The 14,299-nt window shown below is 39.7% G+C and overlaps 1 protein-coding gene across 7 annotated transcripts in view; it reads left to right on the top strand.

Annotated features, from left to right (window-relative positions):
• The window catches only part of LAMA3 (laminin subunit alpha 3), a 193,598-nt gene that overhangs the window by 155,844 nt on the left and 23,455 nt on the right, over positions 1–14,299 (top strand). For all 7 annotated transcript variants that reach the window (XM_075125273.1, XM_075125272.1, XM_075125271.1 and 4 more), the window contains 12 exons: positions 181–231; positions 621–772; positions 1,322–1,432; positions 1,538–1,649; positions 2,189–2,356; positions 4,080–4,276; positions 6,232–6,348; positions 6,628–6,782; positions 8,368–8,509; positions 9,005–9,104; positions 13,097–13,213; positions 13,301–13,480. In XM_075125273.1, coding sequence (XP_074981374.1) covers positions 181–231; positions 621–772; positions 1,322–1,432; positions 1,538–1,649; positions 2,189–2,356; positions 4,080–4,276; positions 6,232–6,348; positions 6,628–6,782; positions 8,368–8,509; positions 9,005–9,104; positions 13,097–13,213; positions 13,301–13,480 — 1,602 coding nt within the window. The remainder of the gene's footprint in view (positions 1–180; positions 232–620; positions 773–1,321; positions 1,433–1,537; positions 1,650–2,188; positions 2,357–4,079; positions 4,277–6,231; positions 6,349–6,627; positions 6,783–8,367; positions 8,510–9,004; positions 9,105–13,096; positions 13,214–13,300; positions 13,481–14,299) is intronic.

The following is a 14,299-nucleotide window of genomic DNA, read 5'->3' as shown; positions in this document are numbered from 1 at the left end:
CTACACCGATTGAATGAATATAGCTCTTCGGCTCCTGTAACATGCAAATTATTTATCCTTGAAAAACAGATTTGCAGAGTCTGCCCCCACACTTTTTATGGCCTAGAGTGCAAAGTTTAAAATTATTTTTTTACAAAGACAAAAATGAATATATTACTGATTATATTTATCTGATTTCAGAATGCTTAAACCAAGATCCAAAAGATGTGGATCCCAATGAAGATTGCGATGGTAGGTAATAATGTTCATTCACTCTAGATTTCTGGCCTCAGGCTTAGGTGGTGGACTGACAATTGTTTGAAAGATGACAAACTAGAAAAGGCAATAATAATGGCAGTAACCACAAACCAGTTCAAACAAGGATAAGCCAAGCACTTAGAGATGGAAAAAATGTTATAGGGTGAAAATGCCAGACAAGAGAGCGCGATGGGCCTCCTTATTTCTGGATTTAGTCTCTTTCCGTACTGTGACCTTTGCTGTTGCATTTGTTATGCATGTAGTGTCCAGTGACAAAGAATCAAAGGGCTTCCATTCCATTCACTGTGGCCACTGAAATGTTCTTTGCACAAAAGAGCAACAGTTCTCATTGTTTTCCTTTGCTTGTGGTATTTCCCTTTCAGCTTGTGATAGTTGTGTAATTACTTTGCTGAAAGATTTGAGCGAAATGAGTGATGAGCTTCAGCTGATTAAATCTCAGCTGCAAAATGTCAATGCAAGCACCCACACACTGGAGCAGATGAGGCATTTGGAAACACGCACCAAGGAGTTAAAAGTAAGTGACCTTCTACAAAAAATAAATTTCAGCTGGTGTGTAGACTAGCGTCTGAACACTAGAATTTCATGTCAGTTTGTGTCAACATGGAGTGCAAGCAAATGTAGACAAACTTCTGACACCACAATACACTGCTACTCTTCCCTGGGGGTTACACTGTGGGCTGGCTGCTCTGAGGTCCAGCTGGGGTTCTTAAAAACATCAGTGGCCCCTCCCCCTCCTAGGCCATCCCGACTCATTTTTGTGGGCTGTGCCATCCGGACCCTCCTGTAGTCCCACTACTTTCAGGCAGTTTATATTCTGCACTGCCCACCCAATGAATTTTCTTCAGTTAAGATCCCCTCATTGCTGGTGGATTCAATGGACCAGCTGGTGTAAATCGGTCACCTGTGAAATTAATGAAGTGATACTGATCTTTATACCAGGTGAAGATCTGACCCAGTGTATTTTAACTTATTAGAAGAAATACAGTCCTTGTTCTCCAGTTCCATACGGTCTCTAGGGGGTAGATTTGGTTCAGTTGTCTACACGTTTTTTCTTTATTTTTAGATCTTGTTGAACAGGTACCGTTCAGCTGTTCTAAATCAGGGCTCAAAGGCAGATGAGTTGGAGACAGACTTGATCAATCTTAATCAGGATGTAAATGCTCTACAAGAAAAGGTGACTTACTAAAACAAAGTAAAAATAATCATCTCTTTTTATAACAAAATATTAATTTGTCTGCTCTTTGCTATCTCTAACTGGCTGTTTTCCCCCTCTTGTTAGGCTGAAATGAATTACAGGAAAGCGGAGGCATTATTTAATAATTTTGGTCAGACTAATCAAAAAGGAAAAGATTTGGTTTCAAAAATACAAATTGTCATCATCAATATTCAGGGTAAGGGTGATTTCTACTGTTATGTAATGTTTTATTTTACAAAATCTCGTCACCATACATACAATGTTTTTAATTAACTTCTGAAATTTGAGAAGATTTCAGAAATCAACTTTATAAAATAAAAAGTTAGATACAATGGGCACACTTCAAACCTGCTACAATTCTACTAGCTTCAGTGGCATTACTGTTGATTAATTTCAGTTTAATGCAATTAACCTAAAGTGTGTTTTGTCTCACTGAAAGTTCCTTAGTACGCTTTAATCTATTCCCATTTCAAAGTGGAGAAGATCAAAGCATATTGCAGAATTTTTAGTGCACAGCAGCTGGGTGTACACAGACACTTAGTTCATGGCAGGCTAGTGTGAGGGTAGATTTACACTCCAGCTTGCCACGGACTAAGTGTCTGTATAGACAAGCCCTCAGTAACGAATGCAAGATTGGACTTTATGTGCTTAAAAAGAAGAGCAGCTCTGGGATTTGTCTCCCTTGTGTAAATCTAAGTATCTTCTCTGTTTGAATGTGATATTTCCTTTTTTCAGTGCTCGTGGAACAGATAGCTGGCACCAATGCAGGAGGTAACACATTGCCCGTGGGGGATGCTGCCAAGGAACTGGCTGAAGCAGAACAGATGATGAGAGAGATGCGAAAACGCAACTTTGTACAACTGCAAACAGATGCAGAGAGGGAGAGAAGAGAAGCTCAACTCTGTAAGGGGTCCTTCTTGAGCTCTTAGCTTGTTATTCTGCTTAGTTTAAAATGTTCAAATCTTGTGTCTGAAACATAAGAGACTACAAATGATGACGCTCAGGGAGTGATACAGAATTTCAGCATCTGATCGCACCTTTGCAATGTATTTCAGTCATCAGCTTTTGTACAAGTGAACATAGTGATTCTGAAGGAGGTTAAGAATGTTTAATGTAATCATGAAAGAAGTTAAGTTGGGGAAAAATCAAAATAATGTCCTGATATCTGTTTTCTAATGCATTATTTGATCTCTAAATGAAAAAGTCCTATATCCATCTATCCACTAGCTAATTATAAAGCACAGAAACAGTGTAAATATAAATTATATAAAATAATATAGTGTGCGCAGATAGTCCATAAAAAAATCTACATTAAGAAACTATTAAAGCAGTATAGTTGAGCACTCAAAGGTCAAGAAGTACAAAAGTTAAGGTTGCATCCCAGTCTTGTGTCCTCTTCATGTCGTTCCATATTATAATATGGTCTGTCATTATATGATCATATGTTATTTCTGAAATAATATAATACACTATAATTTCATATGTATTTTTTCAGCAACTTTTTTATGTGTGCAGTAAAACCAAATTCAGGCCCCACTGAAATCAATGGAAAGTCTCCCATAGCCTTCGGTGGGTGCTGGATCAGGCCTTGAGTGAGGTAGAGCTCAGCAGGATTCTTTATGTCATTCACTGCACAATGATTTCCATGGAATCTATTTGTCTGGCATACACAATGTCGTGCATCTGAGCAGAGCATGCTGCACATACATATCTAAGGTTGTAGGCCAAAATTGTGTAGTAGGGGCAAAGAATTCCATCTGTGACCGTATTTCCCTCTGCCATAGTAGGAAGGCTTTGGCTAACAGATCCATTCTCTCCATGGCTGACAGCTCTATTTCTGACTTGTCTGTGGCCCATAATATCCCATGTGTCACACTGTAAGGTGGGAATACCTCCCACCCCACTCCTGCCATCTCTACTGGGACATCAGGAAAAGCCCATTCTCCCTCGATACTATTCTTCAGATTGCTCTAATTAACAGGTGGGAAGGCAGGGTCACACACTCCTCTGATGGGAAGGAGGTGCAGTGGAGAAGAAAGGTAGACATGGTCTCCTTCGGAGGGGTTTTCTCTCCAGGACTGGAACAAGCGGCTGCTGAGGTGCCCTACAGAGCTCCTGGTTACATTGTACCATAGATGCACCTTGGGCGAGAATTTGGCCTGCTGCTTGACAATGTTCTCTCAGTGCTACATAGAAGTCAGTCATGTAACTTAACCATCACTGGGGAAGAGTAGATTGTAAAGCACCAGTTTGTGGCACAACTTCAGCATTACTTAAATACAGATTTAGACTTTTGGAGCTGATGGCTTTACCCAGTTTCTCCCTGGCCTTGTTTGGTGATGAAGCTGAATTAGATTAACATTTTTTTAAAAAATCTAGTATTTCCAAAAGTTCACCTTCAACCATATTTCGTTTAGAGCTGATTTGTCATGTTAAATTATCCATAGTATTCTGGATCCTGAAAGCAGCACATTTATCACTGATGGGATGACACACTGAAACTATATATGTTAAGGATACACAGCATCTCACAAGCCTGGGCCATTTAATCCGAAAGGCAGAACCTCGCAGGGTGAAGTTAATTTTGTTTTGCTTCTGTTAATCTTTTTCAATTCTAATCTTGCAGTGCTGGAGCGTGTTAGGAATGAGCTACAAAAGCACCAGCAAGAAAACCATGGAGTTGTTAAAACGATAAGAGATTCATTAAGCGAATATGAATCCAAACTCAATGATCTTCGTAAAGCTCTCAATGAAGCAACTGGCCAAACGAAGCAGGCTGAAAACTTAAACAAAGATAATGGAGTGCTCTTGGAAGACATTAAGGTAATAGCACTTTTTAAAAAACTGGACTTATTAGATGGGAGGAAATATTTCTGTCTTACTTTTGGCCTTCTTGTAAAGCCAAATTCAATTCATTCTGAGCCCGATTCCCATTTGCACAAATGTCTCTTTCCACCTCTCTGGCAGTGCAAAGAGGTCTTGAAATGGGTGTAACAACTGTCCTATATTCCCACTTAAGGGCCCCTTCATATAACCAAAGTGGTGTAGAGGGGGTTTAGTATACATGAGAATCTGGATGCTCTCTGCTCCGAATATTTCCGTCTTCAGCTATAATTATTCATTTTGTCTTCTGTGAGCGTAGTAAACTGAGCACAGGACAAAGAGTCAGGAGCTCTAGGCTCAGTTCCTGACTCTGTCACTGTCTCATTGTATAAAGAAAAGGCGTACTTGTGGCACCTTAGAGACTAACCAATTTATTTGAGCATAAGCTTTCGTGAGCTACAGCTCACTTCATCGGATGCATACTGAAGTGAGCTGTAGCTCACGAGAGCTTATGCTCAAATAAATTGGTTAGTCTCTAAGGTGCCACAAGTACTCCTTTTCTTTTTGCGAATACAGACTAACACGGCTGTTACTCTGAAACCTGTCTCATTGTATGGTTCTTAGCTTGTCTCTTAACCTCTCTGAGCCTCCGTTGCCCTGTAAAATGGGAATAATGATGCTTATCCACTGTTGTTAACCTGCTTTGAGATCTATGGATGAAAATCACTAAATAGTGCTAGTTATTAATTATTGATAAATAAGCGCTGCCTGCCATCCTGTCTCATCAGAAATGCTCATCAGCACTGTTTGTGGTGATGCCTAATGCAGTAAAAATTAAGTTAGACTTTTCACGTATTTAATAAGTCCCTGAACTCTTGTAGATGTTATAATGAATAAACAGAATTGGTCGGAATTAATGCGAGGAATGTGTGCATATGATAGCCTGTATTCTCTTAAACAAATAGTATTTCTGATTCAAAGGACACTGCATTGTTTTATCAAAGCTAAGTTTTCAGCTTTTTTGTGGCACTTCTTGGACAGTAGAATCACTACTGTCAACTGTACATTACAATTGTTCAGTATATTACATGTCAGTGTAGGGCATCACCTCTAACAATATAGCTAAAAATATTTACAGACTGTCTTAAATGGTGGAAGTATCTGCACAGATCATTAATCCATTTTTGCCTTTGCCTCTGCCGCCAGTTGAAATGTTTGTGTATTTGTGATAAGATTAAATTTGATATGATAGATAGAGGGGAGGATGGGTTGATTGCAGACCTTACTATTGGGATGACTTGCACACACTTGGATACAAATACCATGTGACTGTGATTTTGAGGTGCATTATCCTGCCACAACCTCAGGGTCATTGTACTTGCTGCTGTAGGGCTGTGCTGGACTCTTCTCCCCACTGATCCCTCCACTGAGCAGGAGATGCTGGAACCAAGCATCTTCATTCATTCTCCCCTGAGAGCTTTCCAGAGAGGGCAAGCTGGAGAGCCTTCCCTTTCCCTCACTGGTAAGACCCAAAGAGGGAGTCCAACTGTAGAGATGGTTTCAGTCTTTCAGAAGGTTTGGGAGAGGGGAACAGGGTTTCTTGTTTTTATATCCTCCAGCGCTGAGAGGAGAGAGGCCCAGGATGTCAATGCTTTGAGGCAGTGTGAGGAGTTGATTAGGGCTTCTCTAGCTGTGTCTATACACTGATAGGCAAACAAAGCTCTAGTTGGCTCCTCGCTTGGCTTGACAAACTAGGCTGTGCTAATGTAAATTTCCCCAAATACCTGTGAATATCAGTAAGTCATTAGATCCCCAAAAGGCACCTTGATAATACACCGATGAGAGCTTTGGAAATGATGCTGCTAACTTAGGTTGACTAGATGATCATTTGATTTTTCCCCCACCCCTAATAGCTGAACTGATCACATGCTTTCCAACCCTCCAATTTTCCTTAGAAACAAATTGAAGTGATGAATAAACAACATAACGATGTCTTGGATCATCTCAACTCTGCCCAGTCTTCCTTGTCCCAGACTAACAGCATACTTGGATTACTTCAGAAGAGCAAAGAGGTATAGTTAATCAAAATGTGACATTTTAAATTTAAAAAACACTGAGTAAAAACTTACATCATTCTAATTGAAGTAAAAGTACAATGGGATAGATAATAATGTGATTGACTCCTATGAACTGCAGTCTGTGAAAAGGGGTTTTCTTTTTTCCCTTGCTCTACACAGCTGTGCAAGGAAATGGGGATTACTTCACATGCAGAACTAAGGGTGAAGTGCTGACTATCAGACACTTTGTAATATGTGCAAGTAAAAATAAGATTTCTGTTTATAAAATCACAGGAATATGAAAATCTAGCTGCCAAACTAGATGGAGCAAGGAAGGACTTGAATGAAAAACTGAAGAACCTTTCCTTATCAGCCAGCAAAGAGCCACTGGTGGTGAGGGCAGAGGAGCATGCCAACTTTTTGCAAGATCTGGCAAGACAACTGGCAGAGTATGTTCTAATTTCTGTAAACGAACAGTTCAAGTACATGATGTACTATATTGTAATGTACTGTACATCATTTCACTTCCCTTTAAGGTGACCTGTAAAAGCAGAAAAAAATTGGGTTTGTCCCTCATTTTGCAGCTTTTTGGTGCATAAAGTTTTCTTTTTTTCTGCTTGCTTTTTGTCTTAGACATTTAAGTCTTAAGTCTTGGTCTGTTTTTCCTGAAATGCTCTTTCAGGGTCCTGGGAACTTGAGTTTGTGCAGTATCTGGCACAATTCAGGCCTGATTGTGATTGGGCCTTGGGCTATCACCAAAATACAAATTAATAATAATGGAGTGATCATGAGCATCAAGGAAGCCAAACCTGAAAATTGAGAAAAGAAGGAAATTTTAGTCATTTTTAGTCAAACTTTTTAAAATGCTTTTTTCCCTTTTGCTTGATTTTGTTGATATATATTTAACTCCAATGCCTGATATATGGTTGGGAGAAAAGTTTTCTGAGTGGAAGAATCTTCACCTCTGTCCCTTTAATTGCTCACAGTTAAAGTTCACACTAATTTTCTGGTGCTCCAACAAATCCTCCAGGAAAGTCAGAGCAAAACACTTGATATACTTGATATTTCTAAGGTAAAGTATAGGTAGGGAAGGGAGGGACCCTTAAAATAAATAAAGTTTTTGAGACCTTGTGTATATATATTAAAGAAGCAAAAAAGGGCAGAACTCTATTTTGTTTCTTTGCAAATAACTTTCACCTAGCCCTAATGCTAACAAGAAAACTCCCAAAAGGTAAAGTAACCCCCATAATATGCCATCTGGATGGAAATGACTTTGCTCAAAAATCTGGTTGTGAGATTTTGGCTAGTTAGAATCATAGAACATAGAGTCATAGGGTTAGAAGGGACCGCAAAGGTCATCTAGTCTAACCCCCTGCCAAGATGCAGGTTTTGTTGTGTCTAAACCACCCAAGACAGATCCAGCCTCCTTTTGAAAACTTCCAGTTGTCCTTGCAGCTTGGTCAGTTAACAAAACAGTGTTGTCATAAATATCGACCAGGCAGTCTTGGATACCTGGCACTGCACAGCTCACGGTGAATTGAGCACAAAGGTTTTTGTCTCTTATCTTTCCCTGGTTCCAGGGCTGCTGGGCTGCTTCCCGGTGCAAGATAGAGCAGCCCTGAAGCGAGTCTGTCTTACGCTGGGCTGTCCATGGCCCGCCAAGGGCTGTTCCAGCAGCTGGGGATTAACTGGAGGTTGCAGCTCTCTGACCAATGCCCTTACACTGGGGGCTGTGATGGGGGTGGCACAGAGCTGGCCATGTTGAGCTGTTGAAATTGCCAGGAAACCTTTTCACTTACAAGCTGCTTTGCAGCACCAGACTGGTGTAAAGCAGCGTTACTGGAGACCAGAATCTGGCCCCTTATGTCAAAATACTATGTGCTATTGGTCGTTTTTGTTGTAAAACATTTGCATTTCCTTCATCAGCATTAATTAGCAAATATTTAGATTAAATGCTGTTTAAAATAAGTCATTCTTTGTTTTTTAGTCTGCAGTTTTTGCCCATGGCTGTATTTTTCACCCTGTTTTCCACAGAATTAAGAGAAACGCCAGCAATGATGAGTTGGTGAACTGTGCCATGGAAGCTGCTACTGCCTATGAAAATATTATTAATGCCGTCAGTGCAGCCGAGGAAGCAGCCAGCAAAGCTGTAAATGCAGCTGATTCAGCTTTACTGGTAAGGGCATTATGTTGTCAAATGATTGTAATTTTGTTACAAACAGGTGATCGTTATAATTAGCTGGGCACTGAAGTTGAACTCGTGCCTGCCTCATTGTACACATACAAGGCGTATATTTGCACCTAGAAATTATCCATTTGCAGGTACAATTACTGTTCTGCATATTCAGATGTTGGTTTTGCATGTGCACTATGGGTCACAATTTAGGTGCTACCCATGTCTGACTGTTGGTCCATAGGCTGTAGACAAGAAGATGACAGAAGGCACAGTTTTCCACTAAGAACAAACATTGCTTTTAAGGGCGGTGTCATACTCAGGGTTTCACCAGTAGCACTAGCTGTGAAGGGAGGGGTATCTTCTTTTTGTTGGAAACATTTGTTCCTTTTATTGTTTAAACTAGATTAGATTATTAATTTTTACCCTTTCTGATTTGTTTTTCTGCTTTGAGTTCAATTATAAAACTAATCGTACAGTACCGTGCTTTATCACCAGACTGTGGAGAGGGAAGACCTAGCAGGAAAAGCCAAGAGACTGAACACTGAAAGCAGCAATCTATTAAATCAAGCACAGATGACACAAAAGACATTACAAGGTACTGTAAAAAGCAAGATGATAACAGGAATGTTTATACAGTATTAGAAATTCTCATTTAAAAGTCACTGTTTATGGTTCTGATTTAGCAAAGCTCTGTAGCACACACTTAACTGTAAGCAGGAGAGGGTAGCTCCATTCTTACCTATTATAATGGAACATGATACTATGGTTTAGAAGTTCCTTCTGCAAGAGGGTGAGGTGGATTCTTCAACTTCAGTTATGGTCCACACTGTGGGATGCCAAATTCTACCATTGCCCCCTCCGCTGCAATTCTCTTCTACAGCAAGACCTTATCCTTAGATTTGCTGCGGTCCTGCTCTTAAATTGTTCAGTTCAGCCTTAGACTCCTATTGAAGCAGAAGGGTCTGTCTTCACTGCAAAAAAATAAGTGTGTTTTTACATCAAGATAGCTATCTCAAGTTAAGATCTGCGGTCATAGGGTGGGTGAGTTACCTAAACCGAGCAAAACCAGTACCATTACATTCTATATGCTTTATAGTCTTAGAAGTAAATTTGGTTAGTTACCTCAAACTAACACATTGTTTATAATAAACCTGGTTTCCTGATACTCCTGCTGATAGAAGCTGGAGATTGAGTGTAATTTAAATCTTATATATAGATTAAAAATTGAATATATTCCTAAAGTGTCATTTTAAATGGTTTTCTCTGGGTGTTCCTAAGCCTTCTGACTGCCAGATTCTGGACATGGATGTCATGGGATAGTTCACTCAATAATTGCCCTGGTTTGTTAATTCCCTCTGAAGTGTCTGGGATTGGCCGCTGTCGGAAGACAGGATATTGAGCTACATGGACCATTGGTCTGACCCAATAGAGCTGTTTTAATGTTCTTAATACTTCTTGGGAAATCCCAAGACATTGTAGTTCTGTAAACATGTTTCAAATTGTAATAAGAGCTCTTTAACCAAGAATGCTACAAAAAGGACTGTAAAATATATTGTGGTATTGATAGGATTTGGTTGCTGACCAGAAAGACAGGGAGAGTAGGCCGTGGGGCCTAATGAATAAAACATTGGACTAGGGCTCAGGAGATATTGGTTCAATTCCTGGCTCTGCCATTGGCTTGCTGGGTGACCTTAGGCAAGTCACTGTAACTTCTCTATGCCTCAGTTTCCCCATTTGTAGAATGGGGATAATGATACCGACCTCCTTTGTAAAGTGCTTTGGAATCTACTGATGATCAGCGCTATACAAGAACTAGGTATTAGTGTATTTTAAAAACAGGCTTTTGTCTCTGCAACAGATGTGATTGTCAAAGAGAAAGAAGTATGCAAATTGCAAAGACTATTTAGTGTATTGCTTAGTGTACTCTGAATGGCTCAGAAAGGTTGAGCATCATCTCCAAGAACAGAATCCTAATACAGTAGGAACATTTTGATCTGGTTGAAACACCTACATTTAAAATATTCAAACCGGAAAAATAGGTAAGGCAAGGTTTGGGGCTAGTCACTCAAAAAGGCTATATATAATAGATATAATCCACTGACCATTGCCACTGATCTATAAGCATGCTCCTACTTGTATTATTATGGGTGTGTGCGGAAGTTTTTTTTAAAAATCCTTTAGATTGGGACATAAAGTATGAGTTAAATTCACCAGGCACTTCCACTGGGAGAGCCACTGCAGAGGGGCTCCAGGAGGCCTGTGCACTCCTAAATGTGGGCAGCACTAACTAAGGAAGGGTGTGGTCGGGAAGGCTAGGGAATGCACTGATTAACTCCCTCAGCAGCCATTGTCAGTGGGGCCCTTATGGAAACAAAAGCTACTCTCCCCTTGGGAGAGGTAGAGGGAGGGTGTCTCCATTTCTTGCCATTATAATGTAACATCTGATTCTGCAGTAAAGCATCTCAGCATCTTTAACTGAAATGGGATCCACGTATTGTACTTGCCTTTTGTCCCTTTGTTTTATCGGGTATCCTATGTTTAACACACGCCTGTGGGATTATGCCGTGCACGTCTGTTTGCCAAACCCCTGAATAGTTTAAATTGCACAATATTGACAGGTCTGTTAATGAAAAGCAAAGGTAGGCTTTCTGCACTGTTATTTTGATCCATAAATATATTCTGTGCTAGCAGTAACCTGGGAAACATTCATAATGGTGCGTGCTTAGTAGAGTATTTACCCTTTCTGGAATGCAGCCAATAGAGGGTGACATGGTCACACACGCTTGAGCAGTTCTGATGTTCCATCCTGTAGAGATCAGTGGTCCACACACATATGCACACTTACATTCATTACAGGTGGCCCAGCAGATACACAAGCATACAATCTTATAGTATATAGATCATAGTATAATATTTCATCCTGTTTTCCATTCTCTTCTTTCATGGCTTCTTCACTTCTTTGATTCCCATCCATTATATTAACAGCGACAAAGGGGCTGAATGAAGTACTTCCACCACTTCTATCTTGTACCAGCTTGTCAAGGTTCCTCCCCCACTCTGAACTCTAGGGTACAGATGTGGGGACCTGCATGAAAACCTCCTAAGCTTACTTTTACCAGCTTAGGTTAAAACTTCCCCAAGGTACAAATTATTTTATCCTTTGTCCTTGGAATAACCACTGCCACCACCAAACTCTAACTGGGTTTACTGGGAAACGTAGTTTGGACACGTCTTTCACCCCAAAATCCTCCCAACCCTTGCACCCCACTTCCTGGGAAAGGTTTGGTAAAAATCCTCACCAATTTGCATAGGTGACCACAGACCCAAACCCTTGGATCTGAGAACAATGAAAAAGCATTCAGTTTTCTTACAAGAAGACTTTTAATAGAAATAGAAGTAAATAGGAGTAAAGAAATCACCCCTGTAAAATCAGGATGGTAGGTACCTTACAGGGTAATTAGATTCCAAACATAGAGAATCCCTCTAGGCAAAACATTAAGTTACAAAAAAGACACACAGACAGAAATAGTCATTCTATTCAGCACAATTCGTTTCTCAGCCATTTAAAGAAATCATAATCTAACGCATACCTAGTTAGATTACTTACTAAAAGTTCTAAGACTCCATTCCTGATCTATCGGCAAAGCAGCATACCAACAGACACAGACCCTTTGTTTCTCTTCCTCCTCCCAGCTTTTGAAAGTATCTTGTCTCCTCGTTGGTCATTTTGGTCAGGTGCCAGCGAGGTTACCTTTAGCTTCTTAACCCTTTACAGGTGAGAGGATTTTTCCTCTGGCCAGGAGGGATTTTAAAGGGGTTTACCCTTCCCTTTATATTTATGACACAGCTTCACAGCTTTGTTCATCTTTAAACCCTCTTGGTCTATGTCATTCTTCACCACATCTATCCAATGTATCTTGCCCTCGCCATTTTCTTATCTCTTCATTTTTTATTTTCTGCAGTCTTGAAACTCTGAGTATTTCCCTCAGCAAGTTCATTTCTGCAGTCAAAATCTTGCATTCATTGGCTTTCCTCATACTCTTGCTCTCCAATCCGTACAGCAGTATCGACACAACAGTGGTCCCAAACATGCTAGGTTTTGTTTTTATCAAAATGTCTTTATCCTTCCAGATCTTGCAGTTATCTGAATGCAGTAGTGGTTCTTTTTTTATAATGTCATCTTCACAATTCTCATTCTTCATTACTAGTCTTCTAAGGTATGTCCCCTTGTGGCAGTATTATAATCACTAGTCATAATCATAATGGGACATTGTATTTTTATTTGTGCATTATATACATAATATATAATCATAATGTATTGAATATTCATAATAATGTATCCCCAAAATCTGTGCCCTTCTCTTAAGCTGCCTTAATCACTCATTTTTTCCTATTCTGAGGGGCAGAATGGGTATCTTCACCCCTGGTTACTATCTGCGCTACTACCTAAGTTGTTTAACAGGGATGGAAAAGGTAAATGCCCAAAGCTCATGTGACAGTGCAGAGTGCCGCTGCCATTCCACCAGGTGGCCGAGGGCACCTTTGTATAACACCCACCAGGCTGATTCATAGTACACTGTTTTTCAGATATTAATCCAACTCTTGAAGATATAAAGCAGAGACTGGGTATTGTGGAAGGAAAGAAGAACAGGATGCTGACTGACCTTGTTTCTTTCCAAAATGATCTCAGTGGGATAAATAGAGGTCAGTCATTTACCGAGCACATCTACTTTATGTGATTCTGCTGTTGTTTAAAGTATTTACTTAGACTTTTGTGTGTGTGTGTTTTAGATGACATAGACAGCGTCATTACCAGTGCAAAGAACATGGTCAAAAATGCCAATGATATCACTGCTAATGTACTGGATGAACTGAACCCAATTAAAGCAGATGTGGAAAAAATAAAGGGCACCTATGGAAGCACTCAGAGTGCTGACTTCAATAAGGCTTTGACGGAAGCTAACAATTCAGGTGGGTGCTGTGCTTGCTCTTTGCTAATGTGTGTTGTTTAACGCCTCTCAAATTTCTGTCAGAGTAACCAGGTAGACATAGTGATAATAATTATTATTATTTGTTTCTGGTGGCATCCACTGTGTGCAAGGTGCTGTAAAAACGTAAGAGGCATAGTCATTACCCCAGGGAACTTATATGCTGAATTTGTTTTTAGCTCTGTAGAATCTGAGTCTGATGGAATAAAATAAAATACAGTATGTGAAATTAACCCCATTGTTAATGATGTAATAATAATAAGAGATGGTGCGTCTGAATGAAGGTGGCTTTTAAAACAATAGTGTTATGATAAGGTGGATAATTAAACCATAACAATGAAAAGTGTTGTGAGTTTCTGGATGGTGTATTTTATGTAAGCACAACTGCATTGTTTGAGAGTTTCAGAGTAACAGCCGTGTTAGTCTGTATTCGCAAAAAGAAAAGGAGTACTTGTGGCACCTTAGAGATTAACTAATTTATTTGATCATAAGCTTTCGTGAGCTACAGATATATGCATCCAATGAAGTGAGCTGTAGCTCACGAAAGCTTATGCTCAAATAAATTGGTTAGTCTCTAAGGTGCCACAAGTACTCCTTTTCTTTTATTTACAAGTGTTTTTCTTCAGTATAACTGCTGGTGTCAATGGAGCTACTCCTGATTTACACCAGTGTATGCAAAATGAAAATTACATTAGCTAACCATATGTATAGCAAATTTGGTCAACCCCTAGCATCCAAAAACCATGAGATTGGCTTTAAAATCATGAGATTTTTAAAAATAATAAATTTGGAGTTCTTTTTA

This window comes from Caretta caretta, chromosome 2 (assembly GCF_965140235.1).
Source record: "Caretta caretta isolate rCarCar2 chromosome 2, rCarCar1.hap1, whole genome shotgun sequence".
NCBI classification, from domain to species: Eukaryota; Metazoa; Chordata; order Testudines; family Cheloniidae; genus Caretta; species Caretta caretta.
Note: the sequence above shows the minus strand (reverse complement) of the source record. Positions and strands in the feature narration are given on the sequence as shown.